Genomic DNA, 19,681 nt, shown 5'->3' on the forward strand with positions numbered 1-19,681 from the left:
AAAAAGCTTACGAAGTCACCTCAAGGACCACAGCTCATAGTTTAACTGGCATGGTCTTACATTGCTGTGAGTCTTCCCCCCCCCCCCCCAACTCATTAGTGACCGTGGCAAAGATTCAAAGGCCGGTCACAGCTTTCCAATGGGTGGTGTCCAGGGAAATAGGAAAATCACTGAGTCACTATGAGAAGCAAAGAAACCAAAGGCTGGGTGGCCAGATTTCTGAGGTGCTGAGGGAGAAACAGTGAAAAGCGGACCAAAGACACAGCTTTGCAAAGGACTTCAGCACAGCACTGACCAATAAAGCACAAACAGCACCACTGGAGAGAAATGCAGAGTTTTTAAGAAGTCACCCCAACACTGCTACTGTTGCATTCGAGTAGTGCTGAATCAACGATTCATCACTGGTGAGGGCACCTATTTCCATGGAAGTAGACTTTAGGCAGCCCTTTAGGAAGCCCACCTGCAAGCATAGACTTATCTGCCATTTGCACCTCAGGATCCTTTTGTCAAGAATAGCTCTTACAGAAATGTGAGTGAGTTCTGGAAAAGCATTCAAGCATATGAGGAGCATCAACACAAGTACCACAATGCAAAACCAAACCCTTTCGTACAGATTAACTGACTGATAGCTCAGTGTTGTTCTCCACAAGTTCATCAGTTGAGCTCTCCCATGCAAATACAAAGCAAGGATGAAGTTACAAGTTATAGCTGAGCCAAATTAACAATTCAGTGCCACTGGGAGAGGTCCCATTCCCACCAGCATGTGCTCTGGCCCTCCCTCTTCCTCCAGCCAGTACAACTCACATAGCTGGCAGAAAATGATTCACCTTTTTTTTTTTCTGGATTACCTTTCTGCTGAGTTAGCAAGTTGATTGACTCAGCCCAGGATGTGATGGGCAGCAGAGGTGGTGCAAGAGAAAAGATCGTATAAAGAGAGGTCTTCCATTTTGGCATCAGAAAAAATACAGATTGGGTCTAGCCATAATGTGCAACTTCACCATAAGATACAGTCTCCTCCTGTTAAGGCTAGATATGGGAAATTAAAGCACCTAATTCCAGCAGAAATCACCAGAAGCTAGCACTTATTTTTCTGTATCTACTATGACGATGCCCAAATTTAGTGCAGTGAATCCTCACCTTTAGATGCCCATTCCAGAGCATTACAGAGCATCCAGTCATACCATTGAGCACAAGGACAACATGCGACCAGCCCTCCGCTGGCTGGTCTAATGTTTGTGAAGCCCTCTCACCTGAAGCACTCAAATAAATTGGGAAGGAAGAGAGGGTGAAGGTCAAAACAAAGGAGAAATGCTGTAATTTCTGAATGTTCATTTCCTCTCTTTAACCACAAAACTTCAACAAAATAAAAAAGGGTGGGGAAACTGGAAGAACACAATATGATGTCCTGGGAAAGGTTTTCCATTGCTTTTTGTTTAAATTTTGAACAGCTGCTATGTACTGTAAAAGAGATCCAGAAGAAAAGCTCAAATTTCCCAACTCATCAACCATGGGACACAGTCCAATCCGTAAGACTCAAAAAAGGCCTTCAAGCTGTACAACCATTCCCAGTGATCCCCTATCAACACGGCTGTCCCCACCTCTACCAGGGCTGTAGATCAGTTAGAGGGCTGTAACAGTGAAGACAACCCGTGGGGGTGAAGGAGAGCTCACCTGAATCAAACTGCTCCCTGTTGCCGTTGGCCGGGCTCTGACCCTTCTCTGGGGAGAGATGCTGGGTCTCTTGCATGGTGGCGATGAAAGACGCCCTTGTCTCCATGGTTCAGAGGAAAAGGCCTTGCCTTCCTAATTCATCCTGCAGCAGGGAGTGCCTAGAGGACAAGCTAAAAGAAAAACAAAAAAATAATGAGTGATTTGTTCTACCTACACCAACCCATTCCCTCAGCCTTTCCTAATGGTTTTCAAGTTATCCCATGTTGATTGTAACCTTTCGATCCTGCTCTCTCCTCCAAGGTGAAGCTAGAGTTGGATGAGGAACCACAACGAAGGACCTTAGAGGCAATAATATCATAACAGCAATAACAACAGAGAAGATAATGAGGTAATAAACAACACCCACAGGATTCACATCTCAAAGCTCAGTCCAGCTCCCTGTACCATCAACAGAGAGGGAAGGACCAGCCCATAAGGTGGCACAACCCATGCCAAAAAAAAAAACCCCAAACACAAGGCAGGAAAGGCCAACTCAACCATCCTCCAGCACGTCCAGCCTTCGACTTCCAACTTTTTGATGGCTAACACTGCGTGAGATGTATCTCGCTCCATAAACGTTCAAACTTCCAAAGGGGGAGATCTGTGATAACGGAACAGAGGAAACACTGAAGGGAAAACACTTGGGAGAGACTGGAATAACTCTACAAAATAAAGTTCAGCATGCAAAATGCAGATACCCTAATGAAATAGTGCTGGCTGCAACTGTTTGTTGAATGAAGACTGACCTAAGGTAACTGCACCAGTTAGTACCATGCATGGTAGCAAATATTAACTCAGGTGTAGACTGGGTTATGTTGGCAGAGGAGATTCTTCTAGAAGGAATGACCACAGTAAATACAAAGTGGAATAAAAACACACAGAGATGAAAAATTATATGAGAAAGGTAATACAGACTGACTAGATCTTGAATCAGACACCAGACTAAATGAGAACTATATTTCTAGCTACAGTAAGCCACCAGACAAGCAATACCCAGAGATACACCTTTAGGAGTAGATTAAAAAGAACTCCAAAGTGAGCTTTTCAGTAAAACTCTCCGAGATGGTGATGAATTATGAGGTGTCAAAGGAGGACTGAAAAAGAGAAACCAAGAGCCCGGGTTACGGGCACAGAGGGAACCGGCTATTCACACAAGATATGCTAAAGCAAAGACAGACAGTAGGGAAAGCGTGTGTCCAGAATACATGATGTGGAGGACTGGTCCTGCTTATTAGTGGATGCCTCCAAGACCTGCATGACAGAGAGGACTGTGCTGGCAGCACCGACGCCAAATGCTCTGCAAGAACTGTGACTAAAAAGTAGGAAAAAAGTTTACTGCCAGAGGCCAGGCAAAGCAGGAGGTAATAAGATTGTAAAATATTATGGGATTTTTTCAACTTTTACTACTCAGGAGGCATATTCAGGAAGAGCAGATATGGTGGTTATAAAATAGAAAGAGGGACAGTGTTCTGTTGTAGATTTTTCATTCCCAGTTTTTAAGGCTGTTCCAATGAAAACTGCGAGGAAGAAATGGACATGTGTGAGCAGTTATAGGAGGAACTGAAAAAGACGAGGAGCATGTCAAGTGTGAAAGTGATATCCATTAACTGAACCATGGTGGGACTGTCTGCTGGAGCAATCGTGACAGCATCGTGGCGACTGCAACTGAACCACGCTAAAACCACGGCTGTTTCACAAAGCACCACCGGTAAAAGCAAATTACCAAGGCAGGTGATATGGCCACCAACTGAAGGTTGTTTGGGCAAAGTTAGACCCCCCCATCAGCAATTTGTGCTCCCCACCCCAAAGGAATGTGCTAATGAAAGGAAAAATTATTTTTAGAAAAGCAGACTGTAAACCAATTCAGAGCAATATGCTTGTTGGTCTCTTTGCAAAGTGCTCAGTATACTTCGAGCACTCCATAAATAATAATGATCACTTCCCCACTGCAATGGCCACTACAACACTTCATCTTTATTCTTTGTTGACATGAGATTTGCTAATGAATTAATTGTATTCTATACTATGAGTATTTTGAGTGCAGCTAACCTCAGAACATATCTATCACTCATCCCCAGTGTATATTAAATTTCAATTAACTATGAAACTAGAAGCAATCAGTCTACTGAAAGTCAAAAAACACTCCTCCTTTGGTAGAGGATACTTCTATAAATATCATTAATAATAAATGGGTTAAGTATCAGGATTTTACATCAAGCTTGTTAAACGTGAGAGGAGGGGAGGTGTCAGCAGAAGCTAAACCTTGGGTGGATTCAGCTGTTTTCATTTTTGCCTAGACCAGACAATGATGGAAGGTAATCTTGGTCTATTAAAAAAAATTTCAAAGAACAGAGCAAAAACAGAGAGATCAATTTAAACACAACAAATCAATCATCTTAAACAGAACTCAGGGGTAACAATATAAATACCAAGAAGGAAGATAAGCTACTTGGTAGTGTAGTTAAATCTTGCGATGCTCCTATGATGCTAATAAGACAAAGTATGAGCTGATAAAAAGCTGAAGGTGTCCAATCAGACGACGACAGTACTCCCTGTTTCTTATGCAGTCAAGCCCCAAATCTGCCACCAGACCCATGAGAAAGGCCCGTTCCCCTGGGTCAGGGAATTTCCCACCAGAAACAGAAAATGGATGGGAAAACCAGCAGAAACCTGTCTGAGGTGTTTGCCACACGGCTGGGATCCATCCTCGGTGGCCACATCTGGGGCTGGGCTCGAGCCCACTTCGATTAAAAGAGGGCAATGCAGAATCTCTTAGCTAGATTCAGCAGTGTCATCAACATTTTTGTTTGTTTAACTCTATTTTAACGTAGTTCTTGCTTAAAGCCATGGACAACTTATTATTTTTGAAATGTCATGTTGAGAGCATCCACATGCCCAGAAAACTGGATCTCACAGAGGCTACAGCTTATCTTCTTATTTTGGGAAAAACTACTTTACCATTTATGGTAGGAGAGTATTTAAGTATTTTCCCAACATGTGACAACAAGACCAAACTCTTATGCAAACATAAGCTTCAAGATAGCTCTGAGCCTTGGTGTTGATATAACTAACTAGCAAAGAAAGCTGACATAGGGTATTAATTTTTCACTTCTTATTAATTGCTGCTAATTAACACTTCAAACAGAGTCCCCAGCCATACTGTTAACAGTAGCATGCTGACTGGCCTGCAATCACCAACATTAAACAAGCAGCACGCACCGCTGTACTCCAATTTCTCTGTCAGTCTGAAGAAATGTGTGTCCACTGGAAACCAAATTAAGGACCGTAAGCCACACCGCCAGCCTGTAAACCAGGGGATGGGAAACAACAGCAAAAGAGGCTCAAGGTGACACTACACTAAGCAGGAACACAAAGAAAAATATTATGAAATGCATCTGAAAGAGCGGGGAGGGGGGAAATTCCCTGGTTTCAGATCCCTTGTTCATTGTTTCTGCACAGTGAGTGGTGGTTCAAACTGATCCGACTCTTCCCCCACGCAGCTCCCATTCCCCTGGTAGTTAATTCAGATCCAGACTCTTAATTCACAGGCAGAAAAAGCCAGCCAATATAAAAAAAAAAAAAAAAAATCTCTTTTATTTCCTTCTTCCCACGGCTGTCAGTCTCAGCCGCACCGTTATCTCAAACACGCTGCCTTGCCATCTCTATCAATATTGGCTCTTTGTATAAGTGCTGGCGTTGGCTTCCTCACACCATTTTACATTTCTCATCTCCTGTCGCCTCCACCCGGTTTTTCCTCCCTTTGGAGTAAGTCCCTGTAGGGAGAGGTCCCCTACCCCCCCCCACACAAATCCAGCACCCTACGGCTCTCCCTCAGAGTTAGTCCTGAAAAACTTATGTTCTCCCTTCAATACATGCTTGGTTGATTGGGATTGACATAAAAAAGGCAGGCTACTGGAACAGAGGATGCAAAAAAGATCTTACCTCCTTGAAACCTCCTGCCTGGACAGTGCATCAGCTGTACCAACGTATCGCTGAGTCCTGAATGATGGAGAAGTGCAAATCCCACTGCTTTCCCAAAGATCTGGCCCCCGCCTTCAATATTCAGAAACGTTCATTGACTTGAGATGGTCCCACCTCTCAGTAAGGAGCCACTTGATGAGTACAGCAAGGCTGCAGTAAGGGCTGCCAGCATGACCCCGTGTCCTCGGTGAAGAGCCCCTACCAGGGACGTGGCCGGTGGGAGGGTGGGTCCACGGGCAGCTCCAGGGCTCACTGCATTTCCCGAGCTCGACCGTAGGTATGTTCGGATATAAGGAATCTGCATTTCTTTTTCCAGCCAAGTTGGAGGGAAGCTGACCATGGGGTGGTGGCCCCAGCAGACTTCCCTGGTGAATGCATCTGCTGATTTCACCCAGTCCCTTCAAAGCCAGGCACTACCATGTGCAATTTCATGTAGCCTTTACCATCTTCGAGCCTTTTGCAGGACCATGAGTGAAAAAGCCACTGCAAAGCGATCAAGGAAACCATTTTGAAAAAAGGAGATCAGATCCACCTGCCTGAACAATTAGGAAACTGCAGCAATTGGTGCTGAGGCTCTCAGGAAGGAGGACAGAACCGTGCTGAGACCTGCTTTACCTCAACCCGATCCCAGAGCTGAAAGAGTCACTCCAGTTGTCTCCTCTTCCATCCTAGTTCCAGGACACATCATTTTTTTATGTCCCTGCTAATGTCCCCCACCTGGCCAAATGGCTTTACATCAGGTAAAATGGGGGCACCTACGCCTGAGCAGATGGAGCAAAAGCCTAGGTAGGACACAGGTGATACTGGACTAGGTCTTGACTCCACTATTGACTTCACCTTGGGGTTTTCCAGCACAGCAAATCCCCATGAAACAGCACTACAAGAAACGATGCCCACCAATCCTACCCACCTCAGGCGAGATTTGCCTCACTTAGTCAATCCTTTGCAGCTAACCGAGAGAAAGCATCTCCAAAGGACGATTTGTGTGGTCCAAGCCAGACACTCAAAATTCAGATGAGATGAACAACCCTCAGGGGGTGCCTGTGCTTGCACAGCACCTGCTAAGATTTTAGACATCCGAATTTGCCAGCAAACGAACTGAAGAAGTGAGATGCTCAGATGCCATATGGTACTGGCCCTGTATGTGGAGCAGGGTGAAGTGGGACTCAGCCCTGTGGGACTACATCTAGGACGCATGTGAGTTGGCTGCCACAAGACCGATCCTGAATCATGCTCTCCCTCCTCAGGTGACCCATCAAGGCATCTTCACACCCACAGGACACAATATGAGACCAGGCATCACCCAAGAGTCAGGGCAAAAAATACCAAGTTGATATCCTGCCCACCCTCAAGTACTCTTCTCCACGGCATCTCCTTTCCCCTTTGGGACTCTGACCCAACACTGTGCTCCTGCAGCCCTTCTGGTTGCCTCCATTGCCTGCTAGCCTGGAGACACCCGTGTCCCAGTGGATCCCAGCCCCAGTAAACACTGAGATCAGTCTTCCCAGTAGCGACACTGCAAATCACAACACACACAACCTCTGATTTTTACAGCTCAAGTCAAGTCAACAGTGTTCTCTTCCGGGTCTAAAAGTCTGGCTCTCCATTCCTTGCTTTAAGCAATGCAGGCGACCTTTTCCAACGCTCAGAGACCACCTCCAAGAGCATGCAGGCAATGTAAGGCAATAAATGCAGTCTCCAGCTCCCCAAAAAGCTAGTTCACGGGCAATGCCGCATATCATCCCATTGCATTTAACATGAGGATGCACAGGACTAACACTGTGGCTGAGAAGGAAGTCTGCTCCTCTAGGCAGAGGTCCCTAAATAAAACCATACTTCAGGCAGGACTGCTAGTGGCAGCCTGCCACAATATTTACACCCCCTGAGCATCTGCACAATGCAAATGGAGGCTCATTTGGAAGGGCTATTGAACACATCAAGGAACAGCTTTCACCTCCTAGAGAAAGAGCCTGTCTCTCTTCTCAGACAAAGTACCAGTTGGAAACCTTTTAAGGATCACTTCTTCCAAATTCCTGTCCTTTTTTTTTAATTATTTATTTGAGAGCTTGCCTCACCAAATGTTTTCACTGCTATCAAGTGACAATTTCTCTTTCATATTGAACACCCCACAGGATTTTATTAAGGACAAATTACTGCTTTGAACAGCGCTGTGTTGGTTCAGATGTACTCTGGGGTGGAAGAAACAAATCCCATCTAATCTGGAGAACTGGAAATGTTCACAATATTCAAATGTGTAAAAAAAACAGCTGAATGGGGAAAGAGTATAATCTGTTTTCCATGTTCTTGGTGGATCAAAGAGGAAGACTTCGGTTTAAACTGCAGGAGGGGACGTTTGATTGGGCATGGGAAGAAATCGCTAATAATGAATCTGGTGAAGAAGTGGGATAGACTGTGGGAAGGGCACAGAGCCTTGCTTTTTTGAGGGGTTAGGATGCTGATCTGTCCAGAAACAGATCTTGGTACAGTTAATCCTGCCCTGGGGTAAGAGGCGGTCTGTACAAGCCATGGAGATCCCTTCCAGTCCTCCTGCTCCAGCCACTCAATAGGGCTGATCCTTCTGCTCTTGAAGTCAAGCATCAGTATCGTTTGTGCAGCAGCACAGAAAATAAATGACTAAGCCTGGAGCAAAAATGTGCAAAAATGGGAAACTAGAGGAACCGTCAGAGCAGGGACGGTCTGGATTGTCCATCCTGAAGGGGAAGGAGGACAGGAACCAAACTTCTCTGAAGACACACGGTGGAGAAGGGATCATGCGAGGCGGTGACAGCCCTCCATACCTCAGCAGGTTCTTGCTCTCCTCTCTTCTTGCACTGGTGCCAAGTGCCTCATACTTTTTATGCCAACAGAGACAAACCTGTTTCACAAAGCAATTTTCTCATCCTCCCTACCTGGCACACCCCGGAGTCCAGGATACACACAGAGATAAACAGCAGGAAGATAAGATAACAGAAAGTAAAATAAACCTAATTAGAGAAACTAACTGGTTTACATCAAAAAGCCCTGCAGAATTAGGCGCAAAAAAAAAAAAAAAAAAAGAGACAGATGACAGGCAGGCACACAGACTTAGGTATGCGTCCCACTCTTAGCTGCCCTATGTGTAAATATAACCTAAGGACCTAGAGCCGGACTTAACGCTAAAACCTGCCACAAACTTCACTGAGGGCTAGCTCAAACCTCTAAAATTAAAAGCACTTTTTCATTAAATTTCCCTTCTCCCGAGTGAGCTGGATGTTTTATAACCAAGGGCCATAAGGCATTGCTGCAACGCCTGTACCCCTGCCATCGCTCCTGCTAACCCTGGACGTCCCCGCCTTCAGCATCCCACGCAGCACGTGCATGGCACGATACTGTCCTCAGCGCCCACGTCAGCTGGCTCGGGGAGCCTCCCAGATTCGGATGCCAACAGCAGGATCCGGCCCCAAACCACCCCGCAGCACTGCCACAAAGAGCCAGGCAAGGCGAGCGGGTGCCTCTCCCCTGCCCTGCGTTTGCATTAGATGTTCATTCTAAGCAGCTGTAAAATCCCCTCCTGTCACAGCACTGATATTTTACATCCTCTTTCCATAGATATAAATGTCAACGTAAGGTGCCAGGCCAGGGAGTGGGAGGTCGCCATGTACCAATCGTTCTGTTTCCAGCTGTTCTGTCACCTACTAGGTGGCTGTCACCTTCTTCATGATTCAACAGGCAATTTCCATGATGTAGCCCCGCTTTGGTAAAGCACTTCTGCCCATGCTAAGGACCCAACATACAACAACTACTTTGGGACTACGGCATATTTCAGATTAGGCATCTTCTAAAGCTCTCAGCTGAATCAGGGCCATGAAGAAGACCGAATCAATATCCCCAATGCCCTTTACAACAGGCAAAGGAACTGCAGGGAAGAAGCACAGCGGCAACATCAACCATCTGCAAGGCCCTGTCTTCTCCCACCACCGTGTTTGAAACGGAGTTGAAACGAGGAAGCCTTTTAGATGGGTAACTTGAACATGCACAGCTGCTTATCATCCCGAAACATCTCATCTAATGCTTATCATCTCAAAACACCAGCCACGTGGATTAAAAAAAATAAATAAATAAAAAATCAGTCAGACCCCCTGAACAGGACCGATCAGCCAAGTGACAGGAGTCACCCAGCGGGAAGCACAAAACACTGTTTTCATGGACTTAATTTAGGGCCCAGTTCAGAAGTCCTTCATCAGCCAAAACTCCCATCGCCCGGGGCAATCAGTTCTGCCTTCGACGCTGCGGTGCTTTGCAGCAGTCGGAGCCGTTTTCCAAAAAAAATACGAGATGCCGACAAGAATCCAGGAAACATCTGCCATCTGATTCCAACACTTTTTAGGAAAAATGACATTTTAGGTCTTGGCATTGTTTGGTTCATTTACACAGCACAGCTGATCAGCATTTGGGCTTAGTCCTACACACACTTACATCCCTCTCGGCGCTTTAGATCCAGAAGCAGCTTCACTGACTGGCAGGATTTGCCAAAAAAAAAAAAAAAAAAAGATCCAGCCCTTGCAGCCGCCTCCTGCCATTTCTCCATACAACAGCAGGAAGAGGAGGACCCTTCCCTTCGCCAAGGGCATGTGAGGGCAGCCAGCGGACCCCTGCCAAGGTCTATCCAGAACTAAATTCCACAAGACATTTTAACTCAGAGTCCTGCAAGCCACATTTACAGGGCTAACTCCACCCCATTCCTCTAAGAAAAAACAAATTGGATTCCCTTTCATTCCACGAGTGGCCTTTAAGAGATGCAATGGTGAACATGTGAGCTGCTCCAGGACATCCAGGTTTAATGCCCCACCATCACCCATACGACGGTGCATCGTGCAGTCCTACACCTGCACCTTGCCCAAAACACCTTCCAAGAAACAGTTAAATACTATTTTTTCTTGTCCTTTCTTTAAAGGGATATTTTTAATGCATCCAGCAAAGCTATTGCTTTCCACCCTAAAGTCCTGGCAAGGGACTTATGGCTCCTTAGACTTTAAGGATCCTCAGCCCACGGTCATCTTGTCTGATCTCCTACACTGCAGGGGCAAGGATAATGTCATCTCCTGGATTTCAGTGGAGGGAATTCATCTTCCCTGCCAAGCAAATAAACACAAAACTTTCCAATAACTTATACTCAAACTGGGTCTCAGGACTTTACTCAAAAAAACAGGACTCCCTTGCACAAGTCACCCAGCGAAGTTAAGAGTATTAATCATGAAAGCAAGAATCATGAGTGAGAGTAAAATTAGCAAGGATTCTGCACATACCTTTTTTTAAGCCTCACACCTACTCAGACATGATCTCTCAGTCAGCTGTCAAGAACTGCTTGGGGGTTTTTTTCTTTCTTTTTATTACTATTTAATTTTAGAGCAAATGCTTCTGATTCATAAAAATGGAGTAACTGTGAACATATTTTCCAAACCAGCCCTCTGAAGAACGCTTTGTTTAGGTCTTGCAAAAGGCCAATCTTAAAATAAACTTTTTCAGGAGTTTTTTAAAATGTCGGTGACAGAGTCTTTGCTCATATTTCTGTGTTCCCCTGCTTTGCGACCCAAACATTTTTAATCACTGTAGGAGTCATACCTGAGACACAGAAAATAAAGTAAAGAGCAATCTTCTGGCAGAAAACCCACAGGATGGATTTGACTGGTTTCATCAGAGATGACTGTCGGGCAAAGATCGACAGTTTCAAATCATGAGATTTAAATATTGACAAGGTACCATCAGCTACTCTAACCCTAAAAAAACCTGCCCCCAGGACCAGCACATTACAATGACAGAACAAACTCAGTATTTGCAAATAGCATCGCTATTAACAACAGCGACAGCATTTCATTTCAGCACTGAGGATCCTGTTGCACCAGCTGATACACTCTGTATGTGTCAATATTCAAAGCAATAAAATACCTCTGACACCTCCATCGCCTTCAGGTCATCTAAAACGTGAGCCCTGTGGTCACCACGTTACTTTTCTCCGTGCACCTTCCGAAACACGCCTCTGGCTCCTCTGCTTCAAGTTTTGGCTACTCGTCCCAGGTTTTGGAGCTTTCCACAACTCCTTTACTTTGTCACTTGGACACAGTCAGGGACCAGCCACCTCCTTCAACCACCACCACCCTTGAAAACCCCCTTGGCCGCTCTCCACACCTCCCCTTACCCCACACCAACATGAGTTTAGCCAGCAAAAAGTCCTTCAAGAAACAAGACGGCACCTTCTCTACCGTGTCCTGTCCTTCAGCAAGGTAACGTCACATCCCCTCGCTGACGCTCTCGTATCAGACCAGCATCCCCATGGCTGTGAAAGGCCAGAAACAGCGACTCAAAATACGTATGTGTATTTCATGAGCCAGCAGCACGCTCAGCACAGCACAAGCCAAGCATGGGGGAAAAGCATCCCCAGTCTAAAGAGTTGACGGTTGTAGCGTTTATTCTATTTCTAGTAACACTACCATAAAGTTTTAATAAACGCTTCATTAAAACATCAACTGTCTGTCCAGCCAGTCAATTATCACTCATAATCACAGCTATATAACTATACACTGTCTTCTACAGATGTTCTTACATCTGTTGAAAACACATTCTCCACCTCTGCAACGTCCTTCTAACATCTGTTGACTATTTGTAAATGTTTTCTCAATATACAGATGAAGTGATACTGTCTTGCTTATAATGCATCTACTGTCCCACTACCCCGTGCGCCCCCTTAAATCATTAAAAAGGTATTTCCTTGTTGTTTACAATGTACTAGTCTCTTGATAGCTCTTTGCCGTATCTATTCAAATGGCTTTTAGATTTTCACTTAGTAACAGATTACACCGAGCCTCCATCTTATCACAGGAGTTATTAGGACCTAATCCTTTATAAGCACTAAAGTTATTAGACTTGTGAGAATATTTTCTTCCCGTCCATAAATAATCTGTTGGAGAGAAAAAAAAAGGAGGAAAAAAAAGCCACTCGCATCCCTGCTCACCCAGGCAACAGTCCCAACCCCAGAGACAAAACCTGCCTCACCTGCTCCTCCTTTGCCCCCAGCAAAGGAAATCAAATTCATTTGTACCTAAAGGCTTCTTGGGAGGAAAAGCAAATTGCACTAAATCCTGGCCAGCACCCCCCTGCCACTGCAGGAAAAAAGTCCTCGGAGGAGGTTTGCCTGGTGCAACCAGAGCTAACCCTAATGCAACCTCGCTGGCGCTGCAAGAGGGGTGCCCGAGGCGGCTGCATGGGCTTTGAGCAGCAACAGGATCCCCTCTCTTTGAGTGAAATAGGAGCAAAGGTGGGGGGAGCAAAGCGGTCCCATAAACACAGCCCCTTTGGCTGACGTGGGTGTCCCCTGGCTGGCAAAGAGCCGAGGGCGGGGGGTGGGGAGGGTCACCCCATCTTGGATGGGGTGTCGGTTGCAGAGCCTGAAACAGGCGATGCTGACACAAAGCAAGGTGTTCCCATCAGAAAGCGCAGTTTGCAAGGAAAGACCCATTTTAGGCTGCTTTTCCCATTTTTAAGCAGATCCCTCCAAGGTAAAGGAAAAAAAAAGTGAAGTGAGGGAAGAGGGGCGAGACCCCAGGTGCAGAGGGATCTGCAACCCCCCTCCAACCCCACGTCCACAGCACGCAACCAGGCGAAGTAGCTTCTCTGCTCAGACACCAGGTCACTCTGCTACAACATTTTCTTCCCCAGAGCACCAGGGGCACAAACTGATTTTAAAAGCTGTCCTGTCCAAGGGGCAGCAAACTTGGGGACGGAGAGATGCATGGGGGGGGCGGAGGGGGAGAGATGGAGCTATTGCAAAATGGGAAGCTATCTCTTCCCACCCCAAACCTCACAGGCTGACACCACTGCACTGCAGCTCTTGGATTTTGCCACCCAAGTCCCACCATTGCTTCACAGCCGCCTTCCAAGCTGCTCTGCTTATAATTAACCCTGTTTTCTGCTATTTTGATAAGGGATCACAACCCTCCCCCGCCCCGGTCTTCTCCTCTGCCCCCCTCCCCACCACCATACCCTGCGATGCGAGTTTGCTGGCTCCCTGAGCAGCAAAGCTTGGTCCTGGCAGGGGCTGGAGAAAGGCGGGGGGCGGGGGGTGGAATGGGGTGGGAAGATGGAACAGAGCCCTTTTGGAAGGGGAAACCTCGACCTGCGCGACGAGGTGTGCAAACAGCATCTCCAGCCACTCCTGCCAAATAAAAACCACGATGGGTTTCTGGAGAGCATCTCCAAGAGGCGCAGGGAAATGGGCAGGCAGATCGGCTCTCTAAACCCCCCCCGCACCCCCCCCCTCCGCCAGGATCCTCCCTGGCTCCTCCATCCCCACCCGGGCACTGACAGCCTGCGATGCTGGAGCTTCCCATCGCCTCCCACGGCTCCAAAACACAGATGCTCCAAAGTTACCATCTTGCAACCACGGTGAAACGATCCCCGAACAGCAGCAGCGAAGTGCTCCCTGCACGGGAACAAGGAAGTTTCTCCTGCCTCTGAGGCAGCCTCGCTCCTCCACTCCCTTGGAAAATACATTTGCAGAAGGCAGCTGGGAAGGGCACAAGCAACTCCCTGAAAACTCCTAGCAAACTCTCATTTGCTTGGTTTGCAAAAGCTGCGATTCGCCTCCGTCGTTGTGGGCTTTTTAGGGTCTCTCTGCAAAAGAGACGCTCATTGCGGCACGCACTGGTAAAGTCACTCGTCTGGCAGCCCGAATTTCCGTGCGTAGCAATTTCAGAGCATTTTTGCTAAACAACAGGAGGAAAAAAAAAAAAAACCAAAACAACCCCCATCCCCAGTTGACTGCGCCGAGGCGAGCAGGGAAGGCTTGACAGCTCCAACAGGACATCTCATCCCACGACATGTCTACTGTTAATGCAAAATAAATCATCGCTATGTCTCTCGGCATTTTTTTCTTTCTTTCTTTCTCTCATGGCACGTCTGTAATTTTGGCATTCAAAGGCAAATCGGCCGGGCTCCGAAGTCCGCATGCCCCTTCTCATGCTTTCTCCCCAGCACACACAGACGCCCTATACTTTTCCCACCACTGAGTCCTGCGGGGGGGGGGGGGGGGGGACCCCCCGAGGACGGATCCCATCCCCTTCCCTTCGCATTCAATTCACCAGCGCACCTCTCCGAGCAACAAAAGAGAGTTGAACCAAACGTGTGGCGCCTCGGCTTTCCTCTTTTTCTCCCCTCAAAATGTTTATTTTCAGTTTTTAAAGACACCTTAACCCGCCATGTTGAACTGACAAGCTTTATAAATATTCATTCACCGCAGTTCGGGAGCACTACGGGAAAATATGTATAGATCAGGGCTGCACATTTTGGCACAGCTGATTGCTTTCTCTTCTTTTCTTTTCTTTTCTCCCTCCTCCCCCCCCCCCCCTTCCGCAGCAGCTTTTTTTCCCCTCTCCCCTGCAGATTCAGAAGAAACCCACCCGCACACCCCAAAATAACTCTTTCCGAGACGTGCATCAGCCTCGTAAATTTGAAAAGAGGTCGCACAAGCATGTACCAGGAAAGCACCAAAACGACAGATATTACTTCAAAAAAAAAGAGAGAAATGAGAGCATCTAAAATGCGATACGCTGAGGCAGAAAGAAAACCCCCGCACGCCCGTGATTAATCGCACAGGCGCTGCGAACCCTGCCCGTGGCAGCCCCGGCGTGCCCTGCCCAGGGAAGGCACCCGCGACCCCGAGCGCAGGTACCGGCTCCCGCCGGGGGATCTGCCCGAGCCGCCCCGCCACCCGCACGCCAACACTTCGCAACAACTCCACCGCGGTTCTCCCCTTCGGAAGCGGAGGGGGGGGGGGGGGGGGGGGGGAATCCACACCCAGCTTTCCCCTCTTTAAAAAAAAAAAAAAAAATTAAGAAGATTTTTAATATATCTTGGAAGGGGAAAAGCGACTCTCTCCACCCAAGCGGTGCAAAACCCAATAAATAAAATAAAGGGAAACGCCAGCCGGGAGGGCTTAGGGGGGGCTGCCGGGCGCGGTGCCTTACCTGGGCAAGTTTGGCTTTTTGGGGGGTGTTTTTTCTTTTTTTTTTTTTTTTTTTCCCCGCGCCTCAGCGGCGAGAGCCCCGCGGTGCGCGGCGCTGCGCGGCGCGGAGCCGAGCCGTCCCTCTGCCCGCACTCGCGGCAGACTCATTCCAATATGGCATCCGCGCAGTGCGCATGCCTGCCGCTCTTTTTAGGGCTTTTTTTTTTTTTTTTTTTCTTATTTAGCAGCCAACTCCTTCAGTGACCTTTTCCAGCAGTTTCAAAAAAAAAAAAAAAAAAATTAAAAATAAAGAAAAAAATCACATAGACATCCCAACCACCATCGCCCCGGCTCCGCCGCCCTGCGCGCCCGCGGTGCCTCCGCGCCCCGAGCCGTGCCTCCGCCGGGGAAATGGACTAAATAACCGAGGGGAGGACTGAAATTCGCCCGTGAAATTGATGCCGCGGTTCCGCCGCGCTCCGCGGTGCGGGGCAGCGCGCAGCCATAACGCGGTCTCGCCGTCGGCGCGTTAAATGCGATAAAATACCGTCAAGCATTTTACACCGCCAGCGAAGTGGGAGCTCTGCCTCCGATCTTCCCCTCCCCGCCGCTCTCCGCAACCTTTTATTTCGGTTTCTCTCCTTGTTTCGCGTCGCGAAGAAACTTCCAGGGAAGGAGATGGGGAAAGAAAGGGAAAGCACAAATGCACCGCGTCCCCTCCAGACCGCCCGTCCCCTCCGCTTCGCCGGGCTCCTGCATTACCTGTTTATTCCCTGTTGCAGAAAATAAATTAAAGGCAAAAAAAAAAAAAAAAAAGCAGGCGAAGGCACAAGGCGAGATGCAAAATCAACTGGTGCGCACCCCCCCCCCCCCCCCCGCCCCTCCCGGCGCGCAGGCACACGCACAACTTTCTGTCGTTTGCTCGTCGGGTTATTTTACGGTTATTTATTTATTTAGGGCTATTTTATGGATAGTTGTTTATTTAGCGGCTGCAGGGGATTCGCGGCAGAATTGCGCCGAACGCCGGTGCGCGCGGCTGCGCTTGTGGGGGGGTGTTTGTCCCTCCGGCCACACTGCGGGGGTTTTCTGATTTTTTTCTTTTTTTTTTTTCCTTTCCTCTCGAGAAAATCGGCCCCGATGCAGGACTGGAAAGCCTGGCCGGCCACCCTTGCCCGTGCCCCCCGCCCCGCCCGTTCCTGCTCCCGGGGGTGCCAAAAAACCCCCCAGGGGCGGGATGGGGATAAAAGCCCCCTCTGCAGCCGGGGTTATTCGGGATGCTCCGACCGGTGGTGCCCGGCCGACTCCGGAGCTTTCCCTACCCGCGTTTGCTCAGCAGCGGGGCTGTGGGTGTTATTTTGCAGGGATTTCGCTCGCTCTCTTGCGGCCCTTGCCCAGGGGCTGCATAATGGTTCTTGCTGGGGATTTTTGGAGCCCCAACTCCCTTCTCCTTGCAGGCAGGCAGGGGCCGCATCCCCGATAGGGCTGAGGATGCAGGCGGGTGCATTTGGAGCATCCTCCGGGATGGGGGCTGGCGCAGCGCACACATATTCAACAGGTCTGGAGGGGAGCAGAGGGAAGGGGCATCCTCGCTGCGGGGCAGCAACCGGTCCTGGGCTTTGTCCTTTCCACCGTGAAATTCACCCCGAACACTGGTGTGTCTGCCCCCACGCCCGGGCTGTCACATTTGCATCTCACCCCACAGGCTCAGATGCAATCGCTGTCTCCACTCGCTTTTCTCCGGTCATTTTTGAGCCGAGGTCTGAAGTTTCCAGGCGATCTTGTGAGCATCCCTTCTCGCAGGAGCAGGGGAGTGCTGCGGGGAGGGGTGGTCTCACACCTCGGGACACGGCAGAGCGGTTGCACCGATTTCCCACGTGTGGCCCCAGCTCTCCTCTGTCCCATTGCAATCACCAGCACCCTTTGCACTGGTTCTTGCTGGGGATTCACCACTGAACCTCCCCATCCCCTTTCTCTTCCACTCTCCTCATACCCTTCCTTTTCCACCAGCCTCTCATAGACACATTAGCACACCACGGGATTTTTTGTGCGAGAAGACAAGCGAGGGGTGCAATAGAGATGAAGAAAGGTGTAATTTTTTTCTGGGGTACGTTCGTGGAGAAGATACCAAAGACTGGAGAAAAGAGCAAATATTGCAGGCTGCATTTCTTCACCACAATCCACCTTCTTGCCATTCACGGTCCATCTCTGAAAGGTCACGGAGGTGGGTTCAGCCCCTCCTGTTCCAGCAGAGTTCCTGTAAAACATACAAATCAAGCAGTTCATATTTCTCAGGCTTTGGGTTGGATGGGATTTCAAAACAGCAAGGGAACACTGACAGAACTTCAAAATAAGACCAAAAACCCAACAGATGCCGGGAAAGCGTTGAAGTCCCGTTTCTCCAGATGATCGTGGAAGTGGTTGACATTTTCAGCGTGGTGACATTTCAGATTTTCAACATACTTTTGAAAGGAAGATGCTCGGCAAACACGACGGCTGTGTTCTCGCTCCTTTTAACCTGCTCTAAATAAGGTTACACCGAGATTCCTCTCGCTGCAGCATATTTCGGTCTAAAGCTGGTGGCGGGTGACACTACTGTCACCCAGCTTAAGGACACAGCCACAGAGGCTCTCACAGTGTTTCAGATGTTTCTCCATCTCCTTTCCATTAACACCAGATGCCTTTGTGCTTTATCTCCATCCTCACTTACGTGCTCTTTGCGGGAGCTTTGGTTCAACTGACCTCTCTGGAGCTTCTTCTTCCCTCTTGGCCTTGGCTTCCTCTGTCCCGCCCTCTTTTAGTTTTATTTAGAGACTGTTTCTGAAGCACTGGGTGCATTTGGCCCTGTACATAGAGACGTAGAAGAAAGCATCATCCTTGTCCAAAGGTGTTTGTGACCTAAATTAGCTCTCTGAAAGGTGTCCAAAGAGGTGGATTAAAAAAAAAAAAAAGAAAAATAATCAAAGCTGAGGAAGCAAATCCCTTCAGAAGATTTTCTAAGTGGCTGCTACAATAAAACTTTCAGATATGAATGAAAAGGTGCGGATTTATATCAGGTCTGATCTGAAGATGACTGTAACAGCTCCTGTTGGCAGCAAAGACTTTGGATCTTGCTCATAGCTGAGAATACAAATTGGTTTAGTGGACATGAACTGCAGTAATAGCTGAGAGATTTCATTTTAATACTACCTTTTAGACCACCACTGGGGAAAAGAAAGCGCTTTGAGAAATACTGAATTGTCCCAGAATAGTATCCCAAGATATAAAATGGATTTAATCCCTGGTGAAAAAAACACACTGAGATTAGCTCTAGTTTTAGTCTCAGCGACACGGTGTTCTCAGGGATGTATCTTCAACTGATTAAAAGCAACTTGGCTCCATTAATTTCACTGCTATCTGTGCTGTTTAAAGCCACATCTGTTGGCAGCTACGTGACACCCGAACTCGTATTTCAAGTTGGGAATAGAAGTTTCACATCTGAAATTTTTTGTTGTTGTTTTTAACAAAACTACTTTTAGGCAAATAGAACTGATAAAAAATGAGATTTACCTGAGCACCAAGTACCCAAGTTGCGATGATCGTCCATCTGCCCTTGCCTCTGATGGTCACCCCCAAAGGATATAACTGTTCACACCCCAAGTTTTCCGCAGCTGAACAAGAGAAACATGTCCAACCCAGTGAAATTCAGCCAGTCCCATTACTTTAGATCGGATATCAGCAGTTTCTGATCTCTGGGATAGATTATCAATACACAAAACCTCTCCTGTTTTCCAGGCTGTCGTCTTCAGCAGGTTCAGGTTTTTCAGAGGAGAGGTGGGGATGTGAAAAGATCCCCTACACCAAGAGACACAAGCATGTACACACACACAAATGTTAGGGCATTAACACTCCCAATTTCTCTCTTTTCTCCTGGTTCAGGAAGATAAAAGCCCTGGGGGACATTACAGGATTTGTAGATAGATGTGCATTTGGCTTTCCATTTCTGGCCCCGATTTAGCCAGGTGCCTGAAGGACTCA

At 47.7% G+C, this 19,681-nt stretch overlaps 1 protein-coding gene across 1 annotated transcript in view; it reads right to left on the reverse strand.

The window, feature by feature from the left end:
* The window catches only part of SFMBT2 (Scm like with four mbt domains 2), a 120,905-nt gene extending 105,070 nt beyond the window's left edge, over positions 1 to 15,835 (reverse strand). Inside the window, exons 1-2 of the mRNA XM_076349015.1 lie at positions 15,690 to 15,835; positions 1,672 to 1,841 (exon numbers count right to left, since the gene is read on the reverse strand). Coding sequence (XP_076205130.1) covers positions 1,672 to 1,777 — 106 coding nt within the window. The 5' untranslated portion in view covers positions 1,778 to 1,841; positions 15,690 to 15,835. The remainder of the gene's footprint in view (positions 1 to 1,671; positions 1,842 to 15,689) is intronic.
* Between the last annotated feature and the right edge of the window lie 3,846 nt (positions 15,836 to 19,681).

The sequence above is a fragment of the Aptenodytes patagonicus genome, chromosome 1 (assembly GCF_965638725.1).
Source record: "Aptenodytes patagonicus chromosome 1, bAptPat1.pri.cur, whole genome shotgun sequence".
NCBI lineage: Eukaryota > Metazoa > Chordata > Aves > Sphenisciformes > Spheniscidae > Aptenodytes > Aptenodytes patagonicus.